A 23,288-nucleotide genomic window follows, 5' to 3' on the forward strand; every position below is an offset into this window, starting at 1 on the left:
GGTCAGCAGGATGCCTGGTTATAACAGGGAACTAACATTAATTAGAAACCTCAGGGATACTTGCTTCACATTTAATCAAGTTAGAAACAGATGTTAGATGCTGGGTAGAGTTCTTGTGGACTGCTGTCACCGTGTGCATCATCTTCATCTTCATTTCACTCTTTACGCCTTTTTGTATTTGTTGTGTGTGACTTTTGAACAGTTGATAGTGTGTACTTAAATACATAAAAATAGAATAAACAGATAACAGAATAATTAGCAATGAATAGCATAACTAGAAGAATCTTTGGATTACTACTTCAGCAATGTGTGTTTTACAAGGTGTTTTGCAGAAGGGCAATCTGAATGGATAGATTGTGTCACTATGATTAAGAAATAACCAACAGAAAGTGCAGAAATAACAGCTACACCTGCATGTGAATGGGCATTTTAATGGTGATATTTATAAAAATAGCAGTCTGACTGATTTTAAACTCACTTGTAGCAATTATTTAATCTCTCACCACATTAACATTAATGGCAATAAGTGTAATCACGGCGACACTTTGCATGATGATGTTTACTTGAAACAAATAGTAATTGGCAGAAATGTAGTTCATTTTGGATAGGCTAATCCCAATCTGACATTCAACATATTTAAGGGACAGGGCCAAAAGTCTCCATTCATGAGGAATGTGACTCCAGCATCTGCACTACATGAACAGAGCAGCTTCCTGAAAGTGGACTCTCAGGAGTCCTTAGTTCCACTAAAACATAGAGGATCCATTAACCTAATTTACCCGTTTCCTAAAAACCTTGGATGGCATATTCCCTGTTAGTGGGGGTCATTCATTATTCCTGTCAGAATTGCTTGCTTCAACAATGGTGTTTTCATTGTTATGTACCTAATTTGTTCCTGTTAAACTAAAACGTGTATGAATGTTCAATAGCAGCAAAAACATTGTTTGTTATATCTGATGTTAAGTATCATTTTACCATTTGAACATTGAAAGAAAGTTCTCTTGAATGAAGCCCACCATCACATTTTTTAACCATTCCACTTTTCCTAAGCGATTATGTTTCATCCAGAGCTGAGGACTAATTGTTTTGAAACCTAAGAATAATGTTTGTCCTCCTGTTTGTCCAGGTAATCCAAATATAAGCCTATGGTTACAGAACTGCATTGAGATAGGACTAGTGAAACTTTTAGAAAATCTCCATAGATTGTTTAATACAACATACCATATTTTCAACCATTTAACATCAAGAAAATTGTTAATAAAAAAAATCTGCATATTACCTTTATTGCACAGAACAACTGAACATATGTTTCATTTTGTATTTTTTTTTTTTTTAAGATATTTTAATACAAAATTGGCATGGACTACATATTCACATAGTCCTATGTTGAACTGAAAACAGAAAAAGAAGACATTTTCAGAGTCCTCATTGAACTGATGAGGACCAAAAAGGCTCAGCACAGTAGTCACATTGAAACAAAGAGAGCAGTTGTTATCGTCATGAGCCACATCTCACGCTTCAGAAAAACAGATTACTTCAAAGCCTTTTCAGATCACTATGGGTAAAACCATCTGTGACTCTACCATCTGCATATCTAGTCCATAGTTCCAACCCATTACTGTATAATTTCTTATGTCATCCATCATACATAACTGAGGTTTTATCCATGGTTTAACAAACCCCAGCTGTTCACACAGTGTACTTAAAAATGTAAGGTCAGTGTACACACCACCACAACCATCATTAGACACCTATGTTGTTTTCCATGTCTCATTATACATGTCATACCTTGAACATTAGATCTTGTACGTCTGTTACAGGAACAGCGTATCCTGTTGTTGTTGGAACTTTGTTGGCAACATTTGACAATCAAACCTCCACTAAACAAATATCTAGGTCTGAATGTTTGCAGGGTTGCTGAGCACATTACTTGTTTGGCATGGCTGACTTTAGAGGTGCAAGACGTCTCTCTAGATGAAAACGATTAGATACAACATCCAGTCAATAGAAGTTGTGAATAAGTAAAGCTCTCTATCCAAAGCTAGTTTTCTTTTCCCTCTTTTTTTACAAAACAACAATGGAATCAACACAATACCCCTCCCACTGATGAAGTATTCAACCGAATTTCTTCTATGGACAATGTGAATAGGACATTTTGAAACAGATTATACATTCTGTTCATATCTCTATTAGTCAACTCGGGTTTTCCATGAGGTGTTTCAGAATAAAACCTAAAAGAAAAGATGTCTGCATGCTTCATTTTGCTCCCAAATTTTAATATGTAACATTTCAATCAACCTTAAGGTCATCAGATCATCTTTCCACATTTTATATTTCAATCAGAAATGTTTAATGAGGTTGCTGGATATAGTTAACAAATTGAAAATCAAATGTATGCCGTAATAATATACAGATAAATGGACTAATGTGCTCATCACCCCTTCCATTCTTCTGTCTCCGAATGACAAAGCAATAAAACATATAATATACCATTGAAAAAAAAAGAATACAAAAATGCAGGCAAAAGGGCAGCAAAGGAGAAAGATAATCCTGCCTTTTGCATTCCAGTGATTGATAGGAACATTTAGAAGGGTTCAGGTTTATTTTATATATATTTTTCTTTACTTTCTTTTTTTGAATAAAAATCCACAAGAACTTGAATGTCTTAGGACAAAATTCACTTTCAAAGTAATGGTCCTTGTAGGCCATGTTAATATCCATCTTGTAGAGTTTGGGGTATTTTTTTTCCTCGTACAGTCAAAACAAAGAACATTTCTCCTTCATATCCACCTTCAAAGTAATTGGGGGAAAATCAAATGCCGTAGGCTACTACATTTAACTCTGTATCCAGGGGTGGTCACTGGGGAATCCTCTTGTTTCTATTTTTATGGGTTTATTTTTTTCAAAGTCATTTAGTCCCCTGAATGTCCTAGATCATTTTCATGTTAAATTTGCGAGGGGCATCTGCGGTACTGCTGCTTATACCAGCGTCGGACTTGCGTGGCACATATTCGATCTCTATGTTGTGCTTGGTGTTTCCTTTACCCCTACTCCACAAAAACAGCAGCACGAGACAAAAAAGAACGACACCAAGGAAGGAGATGAATCCCATGGTGGTGGCGATGATTAAGGTTTTTATGTCGAAGGGAAAGGGGACGGCGGCTTTTGTCCCATTGGCACCATTATCATTGGGCTGGTTAGATATGAAAGCAAAGGTTTTGTTGGGCTGATGAGGCCAATCTGGAGAGTAGCTGTGAACATGCAGGTGGGCTAGCGCTGTGTCATTGCCACCGGCATTGCTGGCTATGCACATGTATGTTCCATTGTCCTGGATCTGCGCATACCTCACTTCAAGGGTGCCATCAGGAAACACTGTAAGACGCCCAATGGTTTTGGTGGTGATAAACTGCTTCTGTGGGGAGAACCACATGATGACTGGAGCAGGGTCACCATCTGCTTGACATACAAAGTGGACAGTGGTCCCTTCATCAATGAATTTCTGCTGTGGCTTGCGGTCACGGATTCTCGACCTGCGGCAAGTGAAGTAGTTGGGTTGGAGGATGTCCGGGAAATCCTTGAATTCCTTGCCTTGTACAAACTCAGGAGAGGCGCAGGTTGGTTGTTGCCGGTTGAAGTTGAGCCTCCATCGCCTACGGAAAATCCACAGAAGCCTACAGTCGCAAGCCAGGGGGTTGTCATACAAAGCCAACGTCTCTAAGTTTCCTACCGAATGAAAAGCAGATTCTTCCAATGTGGTCAGAGTGTTTGCAGACACATTGAGGATCTTAAGATAATTGAGGCCTCTGAAGGCATAGGGCTCAATAACAGCAAGCCTGCCGCCCACCAGATGAAATTCTTGAAGCCTAAGGAGGTCATGAAGCCTATTACCCTCGATGGTGACAAGGGGGTTGTATGACATATTGAGAAAACGCAAGTAGACGAGATGGCGGAGAGCCACGTAGGGAATGGACGTAAGATTACCACTGGTGATGGTCAGAGAGGTGAGGTTTAAACCATACAAGCTGTTTGTTGTCATGGTGTCAAGGAAAGGCCAGTTGGCAATCTCGAGCACTTTGAGTCGGTAGAGCCTTTTGAAGGCATAATCCTTGATGATGTTAATGTTGAGGTTGCGTAAGCGGAGCGAGATCAAGCTAGGGAGGTGGGTGAAGGCTTCTGTGGGGACGGCAGTCAGGTTGCACTTCTCCAGGGTGAGCTGTTCTAAGCTGCTGAGGCCATGGAATGCTCTATGGGAGATGAACACCAGGTCATTGTCTCCAACCTCAAGGGACCTGAGGTTGTACAGGTCTTGGAACATATAATCCAGAAGAATGACTATTTTGTTTTCGCTGATATCCAACTGAGTGAGGTTGCTCAGACCAGTAAACACGCCCAGCTGGATAAGCTTGAGCTTGTTGCTCCGGAGCCCCAGTGTCCGCAAGTTATAGAGGTTGTTAAAGGCCCCTGGTTCAATGACAGAGATGGTGTTTTCATTTAGCTCCAGCTCCTCAAGGTATGGGTAACTGGCAAACTCATCAGAGTCTATGGTTTTGATGCGGTTCTTGCTGAGGTCCAGCAGCCGCGTCTCAGCTGGAATGCCCTCTGGGACGGACATGAGCTTCTTGCGGTGGCATACAACCGCGCGCTCCTGGACATTGCACTCGCAGCGTGACGGGCAGCCTGTGGTGGAGCCTGACAGCACAGTGCCAAGCATCAATATGAGAATTGGCTGCCAGCAAGCCACCAGGTAGCTGTGCCCACTCGCTTCCGCGGCCACCATCCTACTGGTTACCTGTGAAGACATGAAACAGAGGGAGATGATTAACTCTTTGTGCTGCCTACAGTGGCAAAGGCTAATTATGAAACCAGACCAATTCTATGATATATTCTTACTGTAATCCTACAGTTTAATAAGATTTGAAGTGAGTTTTGTACCACGAGGCGAAGAATCTTTTAAGCAACAATATGTAATACAGAACTTGTGATTGCTTGTAGAATTAGTTATTGTGCAGGTTGGAAATTGTCCTTGGAAGGGAGGAATACCAGAAATGACAAATGAAATAAAAGACTTTATGGTAACATCAGAGTAGGTTTCTAGATGTGTGTGTTCAGATTGAATTCTTGTCCCCTCCTAATAGGGAAGTAAGAAACTATTTTATAACAATACAAATATGATTCTCACAGTGATTACAGGTAATGACGTACTGATACAATATACCAGACTAATCTGACTTCAGTACAGGTAAATAAATACATAAATAGACAAACTGAAAAATGAATATAACATTCATATGCTACTCAAATGTACAAATAAAGTGAATTGCTTGGTCTAAAACACTTCATTTTACTGCATAATATAATAAACATATAAGCATAACATCTTTATTGTTACAAAATAAGGCAACATGTAACCCCCATTAGAATTACCTGCAACAAATAGTTTCAGAGATGCAGTATTCTAAAAATACAACGAATCTATATAAATATAATTTGCAAAATGAATTCCACACATTGACTTTGAGAGATTATCTAACACATGCCTAGAGGACCCAACCTTTCCATTTTCTTTACACTGAGCATCAAAAGACTGCTTGGAAATGATCATGTGTCTAGGCAGAGCTAACCACTGGAAGATAATGCAGCCATTACAGCATCATATATACAACCTGGGCGATTTTTACGATGCAGACCTGCAAAACACCATGCTCAAGATCAATCATTTGAGGTGAGAGCCTAATACTAAATGATGGCTCTTCAAATAGGGCCAGGTGCAGTTGGAATTAACAGCATTTTTCAGCGAGTAATCTAATTCATGCTGTGTCAGGTATCCGTATGCTAGAAACATCTGTGCAATATAAGGTTTGCATAAAATAATCTTTGTTCCCCTTTTCTCTTCATCGTCTTGACAACGATGTGCTTAGGAAACATTAGCTGGATGTAAGTGAATAATGTCAGGATTGATGTATCTTGTATGATTTACACTAATCTCTCCAAATGCATACACAAAACTGTAGATTGTTTTAAAGCAAGCATGCAAAGTAAAAGAGAAGTGTATAACACTTAAAAGTACACACTAAGTTTGCCTTACAGTCAATATTTCTTCTCCTGATGTTATCATGAAGTATCTTGTGTATTTAAAAAATAATCTGAATTCACAAGAAATGCCCTCTTGCTGTATGTTCTGCTGCATGCATCACTCTGCACTCTTGCTGTATGTTCTGCTGCATGCATCACTCTGCACTCTTGCTGTATGTTCTCCTGCATGCATCACTCTGCACTCTTGCTGTATGTTCTGCTGCATGCATCACTCTGCACTCTTGCTGTATGTTTTACTGCATGCATCACTCTGCACTCTTGCTGTATGTTCTCCTGCATGCATCACTCTGCACTCTTGCTGTATGTTTTACTGCATGCATCACTCTGCACTCTTGCTGTATGTTCTCCTGCATGCATCACTCTGCACTCTTGCTGTATGTTCTACTGCATGCATCACTCTGCACTCTTGCTGTATGTTCTACTGCATGCATCACTCTGCACTCTTGCTGTATGTCCTGCTGCATGCATCACTCTGCACTCTTGCTGTATGTTCTACTGCATGCATCACTCTGCACTCTGAGACGTGTGCCATATAATTATATAACAGTCCATGTGAGATCACAAACTGGACTGATTAATAAGCCTATATCTCTGCTTCCTGTTTGTAATGGTATAATGTTTTTTTCTATTGGCAACTTACATACTAACACATCAGAGTAATAACACTAACCATCTTTAGGAAAGGTTGCAGTGTTATTAAGTGCATTAGTTAGCATACAAATGTGGCCTAAGGAAACACTACAATCCAACTTGGATGAAAAGAAAGGCCAAAGAGCAATGGGTTGCATAACTATATCTGCAAAGAATCATCCCCTGATAATTGAACAGTCAGTATTTCTCCGACATCTGCATTTCCCGAGGTATGAATGTCACTTTGTGATAATCGGCAATGTCGTGACAAGAATTCCCAGGGTTCTAAACTTTTTGACCCCCTTATTAATTTGTCGCTCAAAACAAATGTCATGTGGGTTAGGCCATTGACTGCTTGCCAACATCTAGGCAGGACCTGAAATATGAATGCTTGGGATCCCCAGACGGAGTCAATGGTCACCGTAACAGCACAGGAAGTCAACTCAACACTGAAGAAACGTCAATATAACCAGGCATTGAAGCTAAGGTCAATGCAGCGTGACCACTAATGGTGAACTCTGTACATAGCCATGAAAGCAATCTATTGTATGTATGATCATTTTACTCAAGTTTCATTTTATGATGACCTGAGGCAAACACAGTTTAATTTCTTGTGCATGAGTGATTTGGCTGAACAGTCTTTACCACCTGAGATTACTGATACTAACCAGGTAATTCAGAAATCCTTTACTGGTTGAACTGGCTGAAAACCCTGTCTCAGTAAATTAGTGTTCTTGCCAAGCTTGGCCTTGGATTTTGCTAGAGGGCCTGACTGGATGAGAGCTGGTGGGTTTAACTGCAACTAAAATATTTTTGCACTGAACAAATATCTTTGTCACTGCTGATAAACCTATACAGTAATTTAAGGTGTATCACAAAACAGTCTGTCTCCTGAAACACTTGTGATCATATCCTCAGTTTCAAGTTAAACAACAGTGTCCAGAACCTATGTATCAATCTCTTAAATAACACACTTCATTGTTGATGTACAATAATACATTTCAGGGTTTATGGTACAGCGCTGACCGACTGCTTACTACCTGTGTAATAACTGATTTAAAGATAACTGACCTAAGAACTTATCCTGGCATGTACTTCTAAATGCCAGTCTGCCTGCAGCAAAACCACTACAAATACAAATACATGGACCCATTCATTTATTTTTAGTTTCAGCTGTATGCCTCCTTCACAAACATCCCTCAACAGGGGGGACATTCACCTAAACTTTAACAACAAACTTTCCTCATTTCATCAGGAACCACAGCTTTTGGGACCTGGCAAAGAAAGGGACAGAAGAACATTCTTTACGTGTCTTAGTGCATCTACCTGTCAGAATACATCAGTGGCACTTCCACCCTACATACTGTGGTTTAATACCTGCGATTTTAAGGAAAGTCCCTCTTATGCAGCTGTCAGTGGTGTTGGAACAAAGTGTTAAACTCCTAAGCCTACGCGGGGGATGAGACTGATGTCTCAGCACTCGGGCTAATCCTCAGGGGAAAGGACCTTCTGTTTCATTGGTATTCCATTTGCATGACTTTGAAAGTCTTCTCCAAATTAATATGCAGTATACATATGTCTCTTAAGTAAGATTGACAAATTCATTTTCAAATATGCTTTTCCCCATTTATTTCACTTAAAATGATATATTTTCTGCACCTTTTCGCCACTTTTTGGCCTAAGAGCTATAATAAAAATGGGTCTATTTTTCACTTGATTATAATAGGCACACACCTGCCTCTCATTCAACTATAGAATTAAAGCTCAGCATTAAAACCTGGGTAGATGGCTATTCAAGTATGGTGAGCTCCGCTGGCCTAATTCAGACTGATCATCCAGCCAGTTTCACCGCTTCCCTGCGCACTTGAATGAAATGCAGTGGAAAGGTGACCCTCATGTTATTGTGATTGAAATCTGGATCAGCACTGTGGGTTGACCAGGCCGTCCATGATAGGACACGGCTTAAATCTGAGTTGACGCAGGACAGATGGGTGGCAAGGCTTTAATCCTGTGGAAGAAGCAGGTTGGTGCAACAAGGTGCAAAATTCCAACTGTGACCAGCTGTTTCCCTTCAAAACCTAAGGTTCACCTCCCTGAGGGTCAAAAACAGACCAGCACACCGGTCCACAAACACAAAGCTCATATTATTAACATGGAGGGTTACAGCCTTAAAATCTTCTTTGCTTTTTTTGTTTCTCTCTCTCTCCAAAAGACAAGCCAAAATAGGTATTTGAAATCTGAAGATTAAAGATTTTTTGTTTTTAGCTAATCTCAATCGCCTGCAGTAGTGAAATGTTGATGATCACAGAGAATAACAATAACTAAATTGCTTGCCATTCCCAGTAATTTGGGGAGTTCAGCAATTCAGTAGGCACTGGCTTTTAACAAAAGCCATATTTACTTTTCATTTACTACTAAACCCTGACATTACTGTAAATAAATAATGGGCTTTAAATTTACAGTTAATGGCATATGTGTTGTTACTACAGAGTTCTGTCTAACACATAGCTAATGCCATAATTGACCATTAACCTCCTGACTCCATCACCTTGGGTTAACCCTATGGATGATCCCTCCTCCATTCACAACAGTGAAGCTTTTGAATAATGGTGGTGGAAACTAAAAGAAAAACGGTAGACATTTCATTCTTAATAAGGAAACTGATTTCATATACAAGTGAGATGTGACTTTCTGTCGTTATTATGGCTGGACTGCTCGTTGTCTGTCTTCCCAGTAACTTTGAAGGTACCAGTGCCAAATTGCAATTGCCTGAATGATCACAGATGTAAATGCTAACTTCTCTTGATGCGCTCCTGAGGTAGTATTTCAGCACAGATTAGCTTAATCATTTTTGTCAAAATACTTGATTAAATCTAACATCTGCTCCACATTAAATGCCACTGTCTCATTCACGAGGGGGTTGACTGAGAAAAATAACCCGACGGACCGGGTTCCCCGCTGAGCTTTAGAGGCAACTGACCAATTGGCCTGAGCTGCCCAGGCTTTGAAACACACGCTTGCATGTTTCGCACATACAATGCCCAGACAGAGATGCAGACACCAGAGTGCCAAAACCCCCACCAAGGTCTCACTCCTTACAGCAGTGGAGTGTCCTTCCAGCAGCTGTTCTACAAGGCGCGTGTCCCCCAAGCATCACCCCCGCCTTTTCCCCCAGAGCCAGTGACCTTCAGAGCTCCTTAAAGCCACTTGCTGTTTAACTGATGAAAATGAAAACCGCACACCATGAAAAAATGTATAAAAAGTAATAATTGATTCATGGGTCACTTTGCTCAGTATTTTTTATGGCAAGTAACCTTGAGTGATGATTTGATCCTTGGTCATGTACACACAACATAATGTGATGATTTTGAAATCCATATTCAACCATGTCAAGGTAAGACCTACACAATGCCAAAGTAAATGCAGTAAGCCTGTTTGCCCTATGGAAAAAACCTGATTTAACACACCCACATCAATATAAAATTAATAAAAAAAGACTACAATAATGTGAAGGCTACGTGGAGTGTAAAATCATTGTCTGCTGGTGGTTGTACAAGCGGTAAAATATCTAACTTAAATATTATGAAACACGTCAATGAAACAAGTAATAAAAGAAAACTATGCATGCCAGAGCATAATCCCCCAGAGCATACTTTGTGTGTGTGTGTCCAAGAGGTTCTGTATATACACTCTCTATTCTCAAGCTGTTTCAGAAATCTGTTCCAAAGATTAGATGTTTAGATGTTAGATGTTTCCATGGGCATGTATTGTTCAGGCACTGCATCCCAGTAACCACCTCATCAAGATCTCAATGCACCATTCACTCACTCAAGAGGTTGAGGTGTACAACAGCACAGAGTATAATCTTTTCTCTATTGTTGCAGAACAGAGTATAGGATACAGATGCTATGTAAAGCAGCAGAGGTGGTGAATGCCATTATGTACACAATGCAGTCCACTCCGCCTATTACACAGAGTGCATCTTGATGTGTAAATACCCCTTGACTGTGCTATCTATCCATTTGCAGTCAATGAAAACATCAAACACTGAATCTATTTCTGTATAATTTATTTCAAACTTTGCAATTTGTTTTCAGTTTTTCTAATTTAAGTTTGATCAGTTTGTATACATCATTATTACGATTCAGTGGTAAAGATTGATATTGTGTGTTTATTATACCAACAACATCATATTAGCAAAAATGTCCACTGTATACCATGCATTCTAATCTCCCTGAGAGGAACTCTGTACAAGACAGAGTATCTACAATACGGAATCAAGTTTTCTAGCCTGATCATATTACGAGTATGCTACATCCTTCCTGGCAAAGATGTGAAACAAAATAAAATACCCTAGAGATTCTCCTATCTGGAGTTTCTACAAATACTTTTTGGTTAAGCAAGTAATTCTGCCGTCTATTTTCATTTCCTTTGTATGTGTGCTGTGTGAGCCCCATGTGGAACCGGGTGGGGAATAGGAAGAGAGGGTAATGTTGGGTAATGATGGTAATGTTGGGAGTAATATGTGGTTTCTTACCCCCTGTAAAATCCCCACAAAAGGAAATAAGCGGTGAATAACTAAATCTACCATTAGAGTTTCCATCCAACTTATTTGCATAATTTACTTGTATTCGTGAAAATGAGGCTAAAGAAAATGTGAGTGTGTGCACGATTCCATCCGCTGTGTTGTGCAAACTAAAAACGTACATTCCCGTATCAAGGGAGGAGTTGTGGGATCACAACATTAGGTTGTCAGGGCAACTTTAACTGAGAAATCTAATACAATTGCAATAAATGTGAATTGATGCAGATAAACCCGTTTCCATCAACCTTAGTAGCATTATACCGATGCAAATCGGGAGTTATTACCCCCTTATAATTTGTCTTATTTTACTTCAATTCCCTCCGTTTCCACACAGGATGTCCTATTCTAATGGTCAAAATCTGCATTAAAAAAGTTATATGGAAACCCAGTTATTGACTGTGAAAACTCTAAATTCTAAATCTACCATTAAGTGAGAGGGGAATTGTCTGTAAAGTCCCCCTCCCCAAAACTGGAAAGTAGTTATGAGAAATGAGCACTCGTCAGGAGCTAAACTATAAAACTCCCCTCACTCACCAACATTGTTTCTGTGAAGATATGAATAAAGACACTCAGTGGTGGCAGTGACTCATGCGCTGGGCTGCAAATGAGACGCAAGCCATCGCTCCTCCTTCCCTGACACACTAGCACACACTGTGGGACAGGCCCTTTGATGTACGCGCGTTACACAATGCGCCATTCTCACACTGCGAGGTGGGGGGGAAAAGTGCCTCATCTGATGATGAATAATTAAGTCGCTGCTTATTATGCACATGGGCGTGTGTGCGGTGCATGGCGTTGCAGAGCGATATTGACTTAATAACAGCTGGCATTTAAAGACTTCCTCCCGCTGCAGAAAAATGCTTTACTGTTTGCTGGCCCCTCGAGCTCATATAGAGACATTTTAAGAAAATGAACGGTAATTAGAGCTCACTGAAAGTGAAGTGAGCCTTCACTAAAGGAGGAAGTGAACCTCAAAGCTCAGCACGACGCTACGCCCGCTACTATCACCACCACAGACCGAACGCCACAGAGGGATGCTCAGGACAGAAGACATGCCAAGGATGCCAGCCCAGAGTCCTGTTAGACTTGGCTGTGCAGAAGCCCATATTAGCCAACAACGCCTGAGTATACTTTCCAGCATTCTATTTCGTATGCTACAATTGACAGGCTCCATTAAACAACGTCTTCGTCAAAATCAGAAAGGCAGTTAAAAAAAAAGAAAAGAAAAATGTCACTGAAATGCCACTGACCAACCTCATATTGTCCTCACACTGCCTTTCAGTCATTAATACAATGAAACACGCATTTCAATGCATTCAGATATATGTTTACGTAACGTAAACAAAGGCTTACACAAAGACAAAAACAAATAAAATGAGTGTTCTAAACAGCAGCAAAACACATGGCCTGATACACTATGCACATACATTTGTAAAAACTCAGTGGCCTGTGACACATCATTACTCAGTATGGCGCAATGCACTTAATAGGGTAATTAACAAGGGGGCTGTAAGGGACATTCCGTAAGCATTGGCCAAATGTCTTCCCTGTGTGGGCATACTATGCAAGAAGTTAGATACCTTTTCATTTTAGTGCAACCCATAAAGGGAAACAAAGCTCCTGATTTCCCCAAACCCTCCTTGATTTATGGCCCTGGAAGCACAGGCTCTTGAAGGATATATATAACCGCCAAGGCAAACTCACTTCTGTTTACTCATTTCAAATTTATCCTCTCCAATGCCATGGCTTCAAAAACAATTTCTCATGAGTGCTTTGGATAAAAAAAAGAAAAAGGTGAATTATAATAACTGCACTGTGAAAAGGAGGGGAATATAATGGTTGTGCTGAAAAAAAGAACCTGCATTTTGCCCTACAATTGAAGCATGTACAGACCTATGTCATAACAGTTGCAGTGCATTATGTAGCTCCACTATGGCCTTATAGCCTTCACGGTACTATGAATATTTGTATAGGTATTTTACAGACTTTTAACACCAGGTTATTGTATTCTGAATATGGCAAATGTTATTTCTGGATTCTCTATGGGAAAGTGGGCTGTTTAAATTTCAAAATGTTTCAGACAGTGAGTCAGTGGCCATGGTTTAACTACAATGAATCATCATCTGTTGATAAATGCCTCAAAGCATAGGAGTGTGGTTGAACATGCTTCACTAATTGTCAATGGAAAGGACAAGAATTACAATTTGATGAGTTACACACTCTCATGTTTTAAAACACCTTCAGGTGAATTTGTAGGTCATGAAGAGCATTTAAAATGGTCTAGAACTTCCCTGTTATTTGTCAGGCGTTTTAGCTGCCTATTATTATTATTGAAACCTCGAAATACTCGAATTGCAATTCAAATGACTGAACATAATGGTTACTAAAATCCTTGCGGCCAGGGCAAAGATGATTAACACCGGACGTGCCTTTGCAGGCTTCCATTACGGAAGGCTATACGTCGGATGTGCTCATTACAGTTTGAGCTTAGGTCTTAAGTTTGGGATTCTTTCCACTCTTCTCATCTTTTTTTTTTTCAAACACGGCAGAGCTAGAGCGGCTCTATCTCTGTGATAGGATGGCCTAATCCATGTCCTCTGAGAGATCTCAAGCAAAGATGGGGTCTTAATTAGTCAGATGAAAAGACCTCTGAATGGGGTTATTGATACAGCCTGGTATCTGAGGACTAAGCAAAATTGAAACACCGCTATCGGGGTAGGGTGAGTCTCTAAAGTCCAGAAAAAAGCAGGTCACTCTTGACTATCTTTTCTGCCAAGGTCCTCCTCCATTTTTTTCACCTGTACGAAATACTAAGAGGCTTATGCTGGGCTGCTAACCCTTGTTTTATAAGATTATGAGCAGGCGTAAAACAACAATTTGTTGAGTAATAAACATAAGGCTCCAGGGAATTATGGGTAATTAAAGACTAAATGACTTGTCTAAGCTGTCCTCGTGTCCCCACTTTCCCCTCCGCCCCACTATTGTGTGAACTCCGGTCAGAGATGGCAAGAGGCAACTGTGCATACTGCCAGTGTCTTTTAATCCCTGCTGTTCTTCACGAGACCTGAATTTCAGCTTTGACAAGGGAAATCTATTTCACACGTTTTATGTGTATCAGTGACAAGGTGACCCTGAGTGGTTATACGCACGGCTGTGGTTTTGACATGGCAAATCCCCCTGTAACCCGTAAGAGATGCTAGGCACAACACACACCTCAGGAATCATAATGTGTTAAAGTAGGTACCAGTCAGGTACTATGTATTCTAGGCCATGCCCTGCACAAACACACAAGATAACAGGGGAGGAAACATTATGAAAATGACATATTGGAACTACAGGCCTTTTACTTCGGTAAGAAGTGTTGCCAGGGCTGACTGCCTTTCCACATTTCAGAACTGCAGAAAATGCTCACATAGCTTTAAAGATGTGCTTTCCAAAGAGTTCCAGTTCAAAGCCATTCAAGCAGCATGTATTTGCAACACTTACAAAAAATAGTTTCAGAGCAGAAATGCTTCTTAGTAGCTGGTTAGCCTGCCTGAAGCAAAGGTTCCCAACCTGCCTATTCCTGCAAGTTGTGGGTGCTCGGAGCAGTAAAGGTGAATGGCAGTGACTCCCTGCTTTCCTTATCGCTGGTTTGCTACTTATTAAAGACGTATCAGGAGACGGCCCAGAGTCATGCAGAAGAGCGGAATTATTTATTTGATATTAGCATATCTGCCAAGGGCTCAGGCCAGGGGAAATTGTATTAGGGAAGATTAATTCTCAGGCTCTTTTTTACGCATAACACAAGCTTCACCAACTTACCGAGCTCATTATGTGTCATCTTAGGCAAAAAAAAAATGTAATGTATGAAAAGGAAGAACATTACAGGTCGTTGAGACTCGCCAGGAAAATAATCATTTCTTCACCTCTGATAGCCTGCTAATATTTCATTCTGTGCCTGCGACGTCCCTTATTCCCTGGGCCTGATAAACCTCACCTGCTGGATCGCTAATGATGGAGGATGAATATGACAGCTCTGGTCTCACCCTAACCCCCTATTCTGAAAACCTGCATTCACCTTGCAGGCTGGCCCATCTTGACAGACACCTTGGCACTTCTGTTGTGCATGCAGAGCCTCTAAGGCAGACAAGGTCAAATGGCATTTCATTTCCTGTGTTTTGATCGCCTCATCCTTTCATCAACACATCACTATCCTTCTCATGCTGCAGCTTAACATGTTTCAATTGACCAATTTCAAATCGTAGCCAACATTGTTGCAGAGGCTTTGCAACCATGGAGTTTGTCTCAATTTTCATGGACTGCATATATACAGTAGTATGTGATACAGTACATGTCTCACCCTACTCAATCTGGTCATTGAACTAAGCCTGAGTTGTTTGAAGAAATATGGAAATGATGCGTATTTTTGTAATGCCTTAAGATGAAAATAAATGTTTTTAAATTTTAAACTGCTTCCACACGAACATTTGCAGCATTCCAACCACTACTCATCTTTGCAGAACCTTGTAGTCACATACATTCAAAATGCTTCATTTTAAATCCTGTCTCATCAGGAACTAGCATTTTAGCTAATTTTTCACATATATAGACTGGTGAATGCCAATGAAGAAGAGCTTGTTGCCAGATTTTCCTAATGGCCAATAACCAAGCTGTGGACATGATGCAGTAAAGTATGGTCATTTCACATCCTGCAACAATGGCTGTGGTGGAAAAGAAAAATATATATTGGCACAATTGTGGACACATTTTTCCACATTGCATGAATAAAATCTAAATCAACCTGGACCATACATAAAAATCTCAAGAGGAAAATGTAATTTCTCCTCTGTCAACTGAGCATGGTAAGTTGGATTTAGTAACTCACTCTGAGTATCCTGGCTGCCAATTTAGTTCTAACATTCTCAGTTTTTACTATAAGCTAATCTAGTCACTGTCAATATCTATTTTGATCAGCTTTCACTACCGATAGCCCTAACCCAATCAAAATCCAATGGAAGGTCTCCAGAGCACCATGAATTTAGTGAGAACTATGAACCGTCCAACCTACTGCTATATGGCCAGTCTCTCTTACAGAGACCTCTCAGAAACCCATACAGGAAAAACATTCACCCCCTCACATCTTCCACTGCTGGCCAGGGACACATGCATTTCTTTTCCCCCTCCTACACCTCAGTTTGCCCTCCTCTACAATTGCATTAACATCAACCAATATGACATGTGACTCATTCTCCAATCTTCCGAGTTGTCAGCTCTTCCAAAGCTTCTAAGGGTCTTTCATTTGCTTTGAGGCAAACAGGGCCAATGCTAACGCAACTAGGCTCACTGTGGTTCTGAGTCCCGGAGGATTACTGAGCTGATGAGATGTGGTACCATCATTTCAAGCTCAGTTCAGCTCAATATTCGCCCTTTCCACTATGTCATCTGACTCCTAAGGACTGACCATGATGCATCGATATGTCTAGGAGCAAGAGCATTAACACTGGTCTGAGCCCCCCTCTCCAATAACTAAGTGGGTATTGGAGTCCTTCTTAGATGCCGTGCCATTAGCAACCCCTGGATATACGACACCTCACTTCCTTATTTGCTCACTCACTCAGTAAACGGCGTAACCTGGCAATGTGTGTATGTTTGCATGTATGTGTGTGTGGGAGTGAGTGTGTATGTTTGCATGTATGAGTGTGTGTGTGTGTGTGTGTGTGAGTGTGACTTTGCGTTTCTCATGTTTCTTTGAAATTGACAGCAAAGAAAGGTAGCTCTGATATGCTTCTATTTTTGTCACTGGTTACTGAGCATAACTGCCTGCTTATACATCACTGTGTCACAGCAATATTGAATGACACTGATACAGAAGAAAAATGAAGATGCAGGAGAACAGGTCCGCTGTACGCACTGCACAATGGGGTTGGAATGGTAAGTATACATCACATTTACTTAAAAAGCCTTTTTGTACTTAGATCTATCTTAGGGTACGGTGTGAGTATGTATATGTGGAAAGAACCAGAACAAGTCAGCTTAATGCACTCTAATGAAATACCTTTTCTGAATAGGGGTTATTCAAGACAGACAATTAAAAGCCTTGTGTATGTTTCCTTGTAAAAGGCCACATTATGGCCAACTATGGACACTGGGCATGTCTCTGTTAACAAACAGATTAAAGCAAGCAAACTGGACAGCTGAAAGTGGCATTCAAATATTACAATTATCAGACAGGCTGTAATTCAAGTATGAGGAAGGGATCCATCCACAGGCTCTGGAAGCAGAGAGTGAGAGAGGGTGCAGGTCCTTAATGCACTCTAAAATGATTAGCTGACATTAATGGCTCTTCTTAATGGGCAACAAAACAATGTCTTCCATAAAGCTTTCTGGATCCATTTAGATGTTCTCGCTTGCATTAAGGCATGACATTAAGGGCAGGTATAACAACCTCACTAAAAAAAAAAGCCAAAAAGCCAAAATCCTCACAGGTTTATAACAATGTAAGGTTGCTTTACACTTGACTTCAGAAGCTTGGTAATGTGCAACAAATATTTAGCCGTCCTACTGTTTCATCTATCACTCAAGTGTGAACTGTGAGGACATGAAGTGGCCATTCAGCGGGGTAATCACCACACAGAAGGTCTCTCGGTGACAGCAGTCAGGGAGGCCATCATAACAGGGGTAAATGGACACATTAATGGCCCTCAGAGCAAGTCACTCCACTCAAACATCTATATGCCTTATATGTGGGCTCTTGCTTTAGACTATGGCAACAGAGGCTCTAATCTAGCCTAATCATCACAACATCCTGGGGAGAATCTGCTGGTTATATGCATCAACAAGAGCCCATTTATGCCATCTTCTTCACAACATCCTCTGCAATGAGAGAGGCTTTCGACTGGAGTGCCACAGGGAATCCAAATATGGGCCATCAGATTTCTATTTCTGTGTATTTACCATATTTGCACAAATCAAATGTTGGATAATATAATGAATATTGATGCTTTCACAGTGATATATTTACTGCCAGGCCATATCAATATGGCCACCACAGATAAATAAACAAATCCAATTAGGCGCTGCATTCGCGGGGCACTGCTTACCTCAGCTAGACTTCCCCCTCCAGATGCTGATGTGCTTGCCAAGCACCATATTCTGCTGGGAGCTCATGCTGGGCTGTTATCCACCCCCACCTAATGTAATTTACAGCCCCCCTGATCAGCCACTGACATGCATGTCAATCATCACATCTACCAAATGATGGGTGTTGCCTTTTAATTCACCCCGGCAACAGGAGAAGAGGCAGTGGCATTGATTCATTTACACGCGCTGAATACTGATTCAGCTTCCTGGATAAGCAAGAGACACTTTGTAAGCATAATCACACCATTCAAAGCCTTGAACCCTGACCCAACCACAGGCCGGGAGCTCCATAAGGCTGCTTTGAAAAAGGGGCTGGAGGAGTGTGAAAAAAGCGGAAAGACAAACTAAATGACGACCTTGTTTCCAAACACACAGTTAGGCCTTTTTTGCCATCTAATCTGCTAGAAGCCGCACATGAATGGTAGTTTTTATAAATGCTGTTTCACTTGACAAAAACACAAATACACATTTACACTGAATGAATAGAGCACAAAGAAAAGAGCTTCTGGAAATAACATTGCAGAGGACATCATCTTGCTCCACTGCCTACTGCCCTTTTACAAGCCATGTTGTTCCTGGGGCCTTGGGCAGTCCTGGGTATACACTTCAACTTTGTAAATGTTTTTTAAAGGTAGTGAAGTTCTTCTGGGTATGATGCTGAGACCAAATCACATGCAAAAATGAATCAATTTTTGTCCCATTTGTATGCTTATATGTGTGTGTGTGTGTGTGTGTGTGTGCATATGAATGCCATAGTTCTTAAAAATGATTACCCCTTTACAGCTGATTTCTTCAGGCCAGTATGTCAAAGATGTATGTCTGGTTGCCATGCGTACTGGATGTCCCGAGCGTCTCGTGACATTTCCCAGGGATTCAATCAGGAATCCCATCTTAATTAACATTTTGAGGTTGAGCATAATCACAAATTTACTGAAAGTGGTTGAATGGATTATGAATGTACTAAATGCCACAAGGCCACAGCTGATGTTGCTCATACGTGATGATCGGGAACAATGTGTTTGAATGTGATTGATTGTGTGTCTGTATGTCCTATGTGTTTATGTGAGTGCATGCATTTCTGTCTATCTCCATGTCTGTGCGTATTTGCGTGAACTACAACTGACCACAGAATAGGCAGGCATTTAATGTTGACATTTCAAATTGGTATTTTAGTTTATCAATTTAATCAAGCCATAGTAAATGGCACAGTAAATACAGCCTTTTTCCCTTGGGCAAATTTTATTTTAGATAGGCAGATGAAGGCTATTGGTTTACCACCCAGCATAAACTCCATAGCTCTAAATTAGTAGGGTATAGCCCAATTCATCATGTTGCTTATTGAAAAAAACACACCCTTGACTGAAAGGACTGAATTGGTTAATTTTGCCCATATACACCCGAGAAGTGTTTCCTGTCTGTGTTGAGCTTTCAGTCTGAAACTCCTTTGGTTTCCTTCCCAGACACTGAGGTAAAAAAAAACATCTTTTACAGTAGCTTAACCTTGAGTGTGTGGCAAGAGAGACATAGTGGAATAAACAGCAGTCGCGGAGTGACACATTCAGAGACAAACAATCCACATCAATCTGAGTACTCAGGTTTCACTCAGAGAGTGCCACGCAGCGCACGGCTGGAGACCAGCACAACGCCAAGAAACACGACATCCTCCAAATTATACCGCTTCCAGAGCCTCGCACAGCACTGCATATGTCCATTTTGAACTGTCTCACAGGGTGGATGCTGTTGCTACGATTCAAGTAAGGCCACCAAGGACAAAGCCAAACTGTGGGAATACAGAGAGTTTCCAGACGAACTGAGAGAACAATAACAGAAAACTAAGTAACAGCACACTCATCCTGACAGCACATTTGCCCAGGGATCCAGTGAACAGGCTGAATTCATTTCTCACTGGCAGCGTACAACAACAGTCGGCCTTTAAGCTTTTAAAAAGAAAACAAGCCAACAAAAAACATGCTATGTCATCATGGAATTTTAAATGAGGACCTCACACATTGGGGAGCCTTCAGCAAAGCAAAAGGTGTTAACTCTACTCCACAGAGTGAATCTGTAAGACAAAAAACCATAGGGGATCGTCAGACAAGATGAAACCCAAGCTTGTGCTCCATCACACCTGACACTCAGATGACGCCAGGTTCATATGAGATTGGTGTGCTTATTTGGGATTAGGATGCATACATTATCTTCCAACTAACAACGGTTTTGTCAAACCAAAACAGGTAACACACACACACTCCAGAAACAATACACAAATAACATTATCTAACAAAAGCACTTTTGAGTGTAAGACAAACAAAAAATACAAGTATTCAGCTGTTCTAAATAGGCACCTATTTGTGCATGGATATGATCAACAACTTCAAAACATATCGGATAGGTGACCTAAATGAGCTGTTTCTGTTGCCACCTAAGCGAATGCCGTTCGGCTGATATGCAAGGTCACTATGCATCATTTAATGAACGAAGCCGACCGGGCATTGTGGTGTTTTAACCGTAACACAATTGAATGATTAAAGCATTTTGCATAGAGGCTGGTGGTTTCATTATTCTGACAGATGGGATCACACACACACACTCACACAGGCACACAACCAGGCGCAAGCAAGAATGTCAGAGAAAACAGCAAACAAAATGCCACACCCTGCCAGATTTGTATGTGAATATCCTAAATGTTTAAGCATTCATTAGAGTATATAAGTTTCAACACATTTTGGCGTAATACATAAAGTACTTAAAGTAGGATTTTATAAAGTGCAGCCAGCATGAGTGGACACCTTAAAACAAAATACTTCGCTTTACACATATGTACAGGTAAGGAGAACGAGAAACCGCATATGTTTACGCAGCTACGCATAAAGAATATACCACCTAAATGATTACTGATAGATTCAAAGCACTAATTTAGACAGGGCACTGTTCATTCGGCTCATCACAACCATTCGGCTCTTAAATGTGCTGCTAGATCTGGAGGGATCATCAAACATCATCAAAAAAATACACTCAAATACATCCATCTCAAATAACCGGAGTGTCGACAACATGGGAAAGAGAAGATTGTATAAAGGTAATGAAGTCACGACCATAAGCACCGGGCGTTAATAGCTCGCTGAACATATGTATATCAGCATGTTAGTTTTTCATTTTTGAATAAGCACACGCGTTCGCGCTCACATAGTTAGATTTACATTTGTACATTTGACAACACGTTTTTAATGTTAACACTTTTCCAGAATAAAAAAGAGGTTATACTGGGCATCCAGCATTCGACATTTTACCTGAAGAGGACGCACGGACTCACATAAATGTGAAAGCACCACTCTTGCACAGCGGGCTGCCAATAATTCCTTCACTTAGTAACTTGGAGTATCCAGCCGAACAAGGCAACCAAGATTGCATCCTACATCGTTTTTAAATTCTAACAACGAAGTGATAGGATACGCAAAAGGCGCGGTGAAAATGTAATGTCAACTGCCGTTGCACCAATATGCTGAAGCCTATGTCAAAACACTCTAGAATTACCCTTTACGCGGTACCGACTCCATTTCACCAGAAGAATATTCGAATTCATGCTACCGCAATGGCTGTGAACCACACCTTAGCTTAGTTCGGGCTACTGCAAAGCTCCGTTGGCTCAATGTTTATAGAAAGACGATAATGATACTGGTGCTAGTCTACCTGCCGCAGTCGAGCGTGTGGTATTACGACTCACCTACTGATCCTTGCGAGCATCCTCATTCATCTCCTTAAACGGCAAGTCCCAACGCAAAAGACGAAATGTCAGTCACTATCTCAAGTCCATTGTGTCAGGTCAACGATTAAAGAATTCATTTGTTTTCTCTCAGATCCCCGACTTTTTTAAATCAACGAATAGTCCAGTGGATCTGCAAAGTCATTCTAGGATATCTGAGTCTGTTCTTGGGATCAGGAACCTATCCTTCTAGGCGAGGGAGACTTTTCCAGCGTCTGATAGTGCGAGTCATCAAAAGAGGGTGGGTGTATGAAGAAAGAAAAGACAGTGTCTCCTACGCATCCGCCTTCCAGAAGACCGTTCGTTCGGCTTCAGTCTAATCTGTGCGTCTCGAAAGAATTCTGTGTGGCTGTATTGCATCGGCGGGAGGGTGGGAGGAAGTGAGAATTAGAACTGTAACGTGTGGTAGCCCTGAAAGTAGTCCTACATCAAGTAGTTATAAAGGGTGTACGCAGGCAAATGAAAAACTCTCGCAAATATATCATACTATCATATGATATGATTCAGGTCATAGAAGAGAAAGCATTTTTAACGCAGGTGATTAATCACATCAGAATAGGCTACACTAAATTACATTCTTCTGTCTCTGTGTTTGTGTGAGCTGGGATCGCGTCTAAGAGACGGGGCAAACAGATAATTTAAGCTTCATGAATTTGGATGGAACAGTGTTTGTGGCAGCGTATAGGTTAATGTATTAATGCTGTACCATCTGAAAAGATCTATTTGAGTAATTTCTAACAGTCACATGGTTTTAAAAAAGAATCTTTTTGAACGTTGGTTTAATTTGTTACTGTGCGGTAGAAGGGAGATCAGTATAGCCATGTTCCCTTGCTGTAGCAGTATCCATGCTTGAGGGGCTGGGGGCACTGTGTGCTTCACACAGGCATTACCCTCTCACTCAAGCCATGAACACAGACATTCACAGACTGTGTCCAATAATGTGCTTAAATACAAAAAAAAGAGCACTCAGCATGTGAATCACATAGTCTGCACCTGAAAATGTGTAAATGAAAAACAATGTTTGGAGAGAATAAGTGCGATTGCAATATGCCATCACACGTCCTGGCATGTATTTTCCTATAAAACAGACATGTC

At 40.8% G+C, this 23,288-nt stretch overlaps 1 protein-coding gene across 1 annotated transcript; it reads right to left on the minus strand.

Moving 5' to 3' along the window:
* Window positions 1-2,929: 2,929 nt before the first annotated feature.
* lingo1a (leucine rich repeat and Ig domain containing 1a) lies at window positions 2,930-4,801 on the minus strand (the record flags this gene model as incomplete). The annotated part of the gene is made up of 1 exon (XM_080842516.1): window positions 2,930-4,801. The coding sequence occupies one exon, from the start codon at window positions 4,799-4,801 to the stop codon at window positions 2,930-2,932; it is 1,872 nt and encodes a 623-aa protein (XP_080698642.1).
* Window positions 4,802-23,288: the final 18,487 nt, after the last annotated feature.

The sequence above is a fragment of the Sprattus sprattus genome (genome assembly GCF_963457725.1).
Source record: "Sprattus sprattus genome assembly, chromosome: 7".
Classification (NCBI taxonomy): domain Eukaryota; kingdom Metazoa; phylum Chordata; class Actinopteri; order Clupeiformes; family Clupeidae; genus Sprattus; species Sprattus sprattus.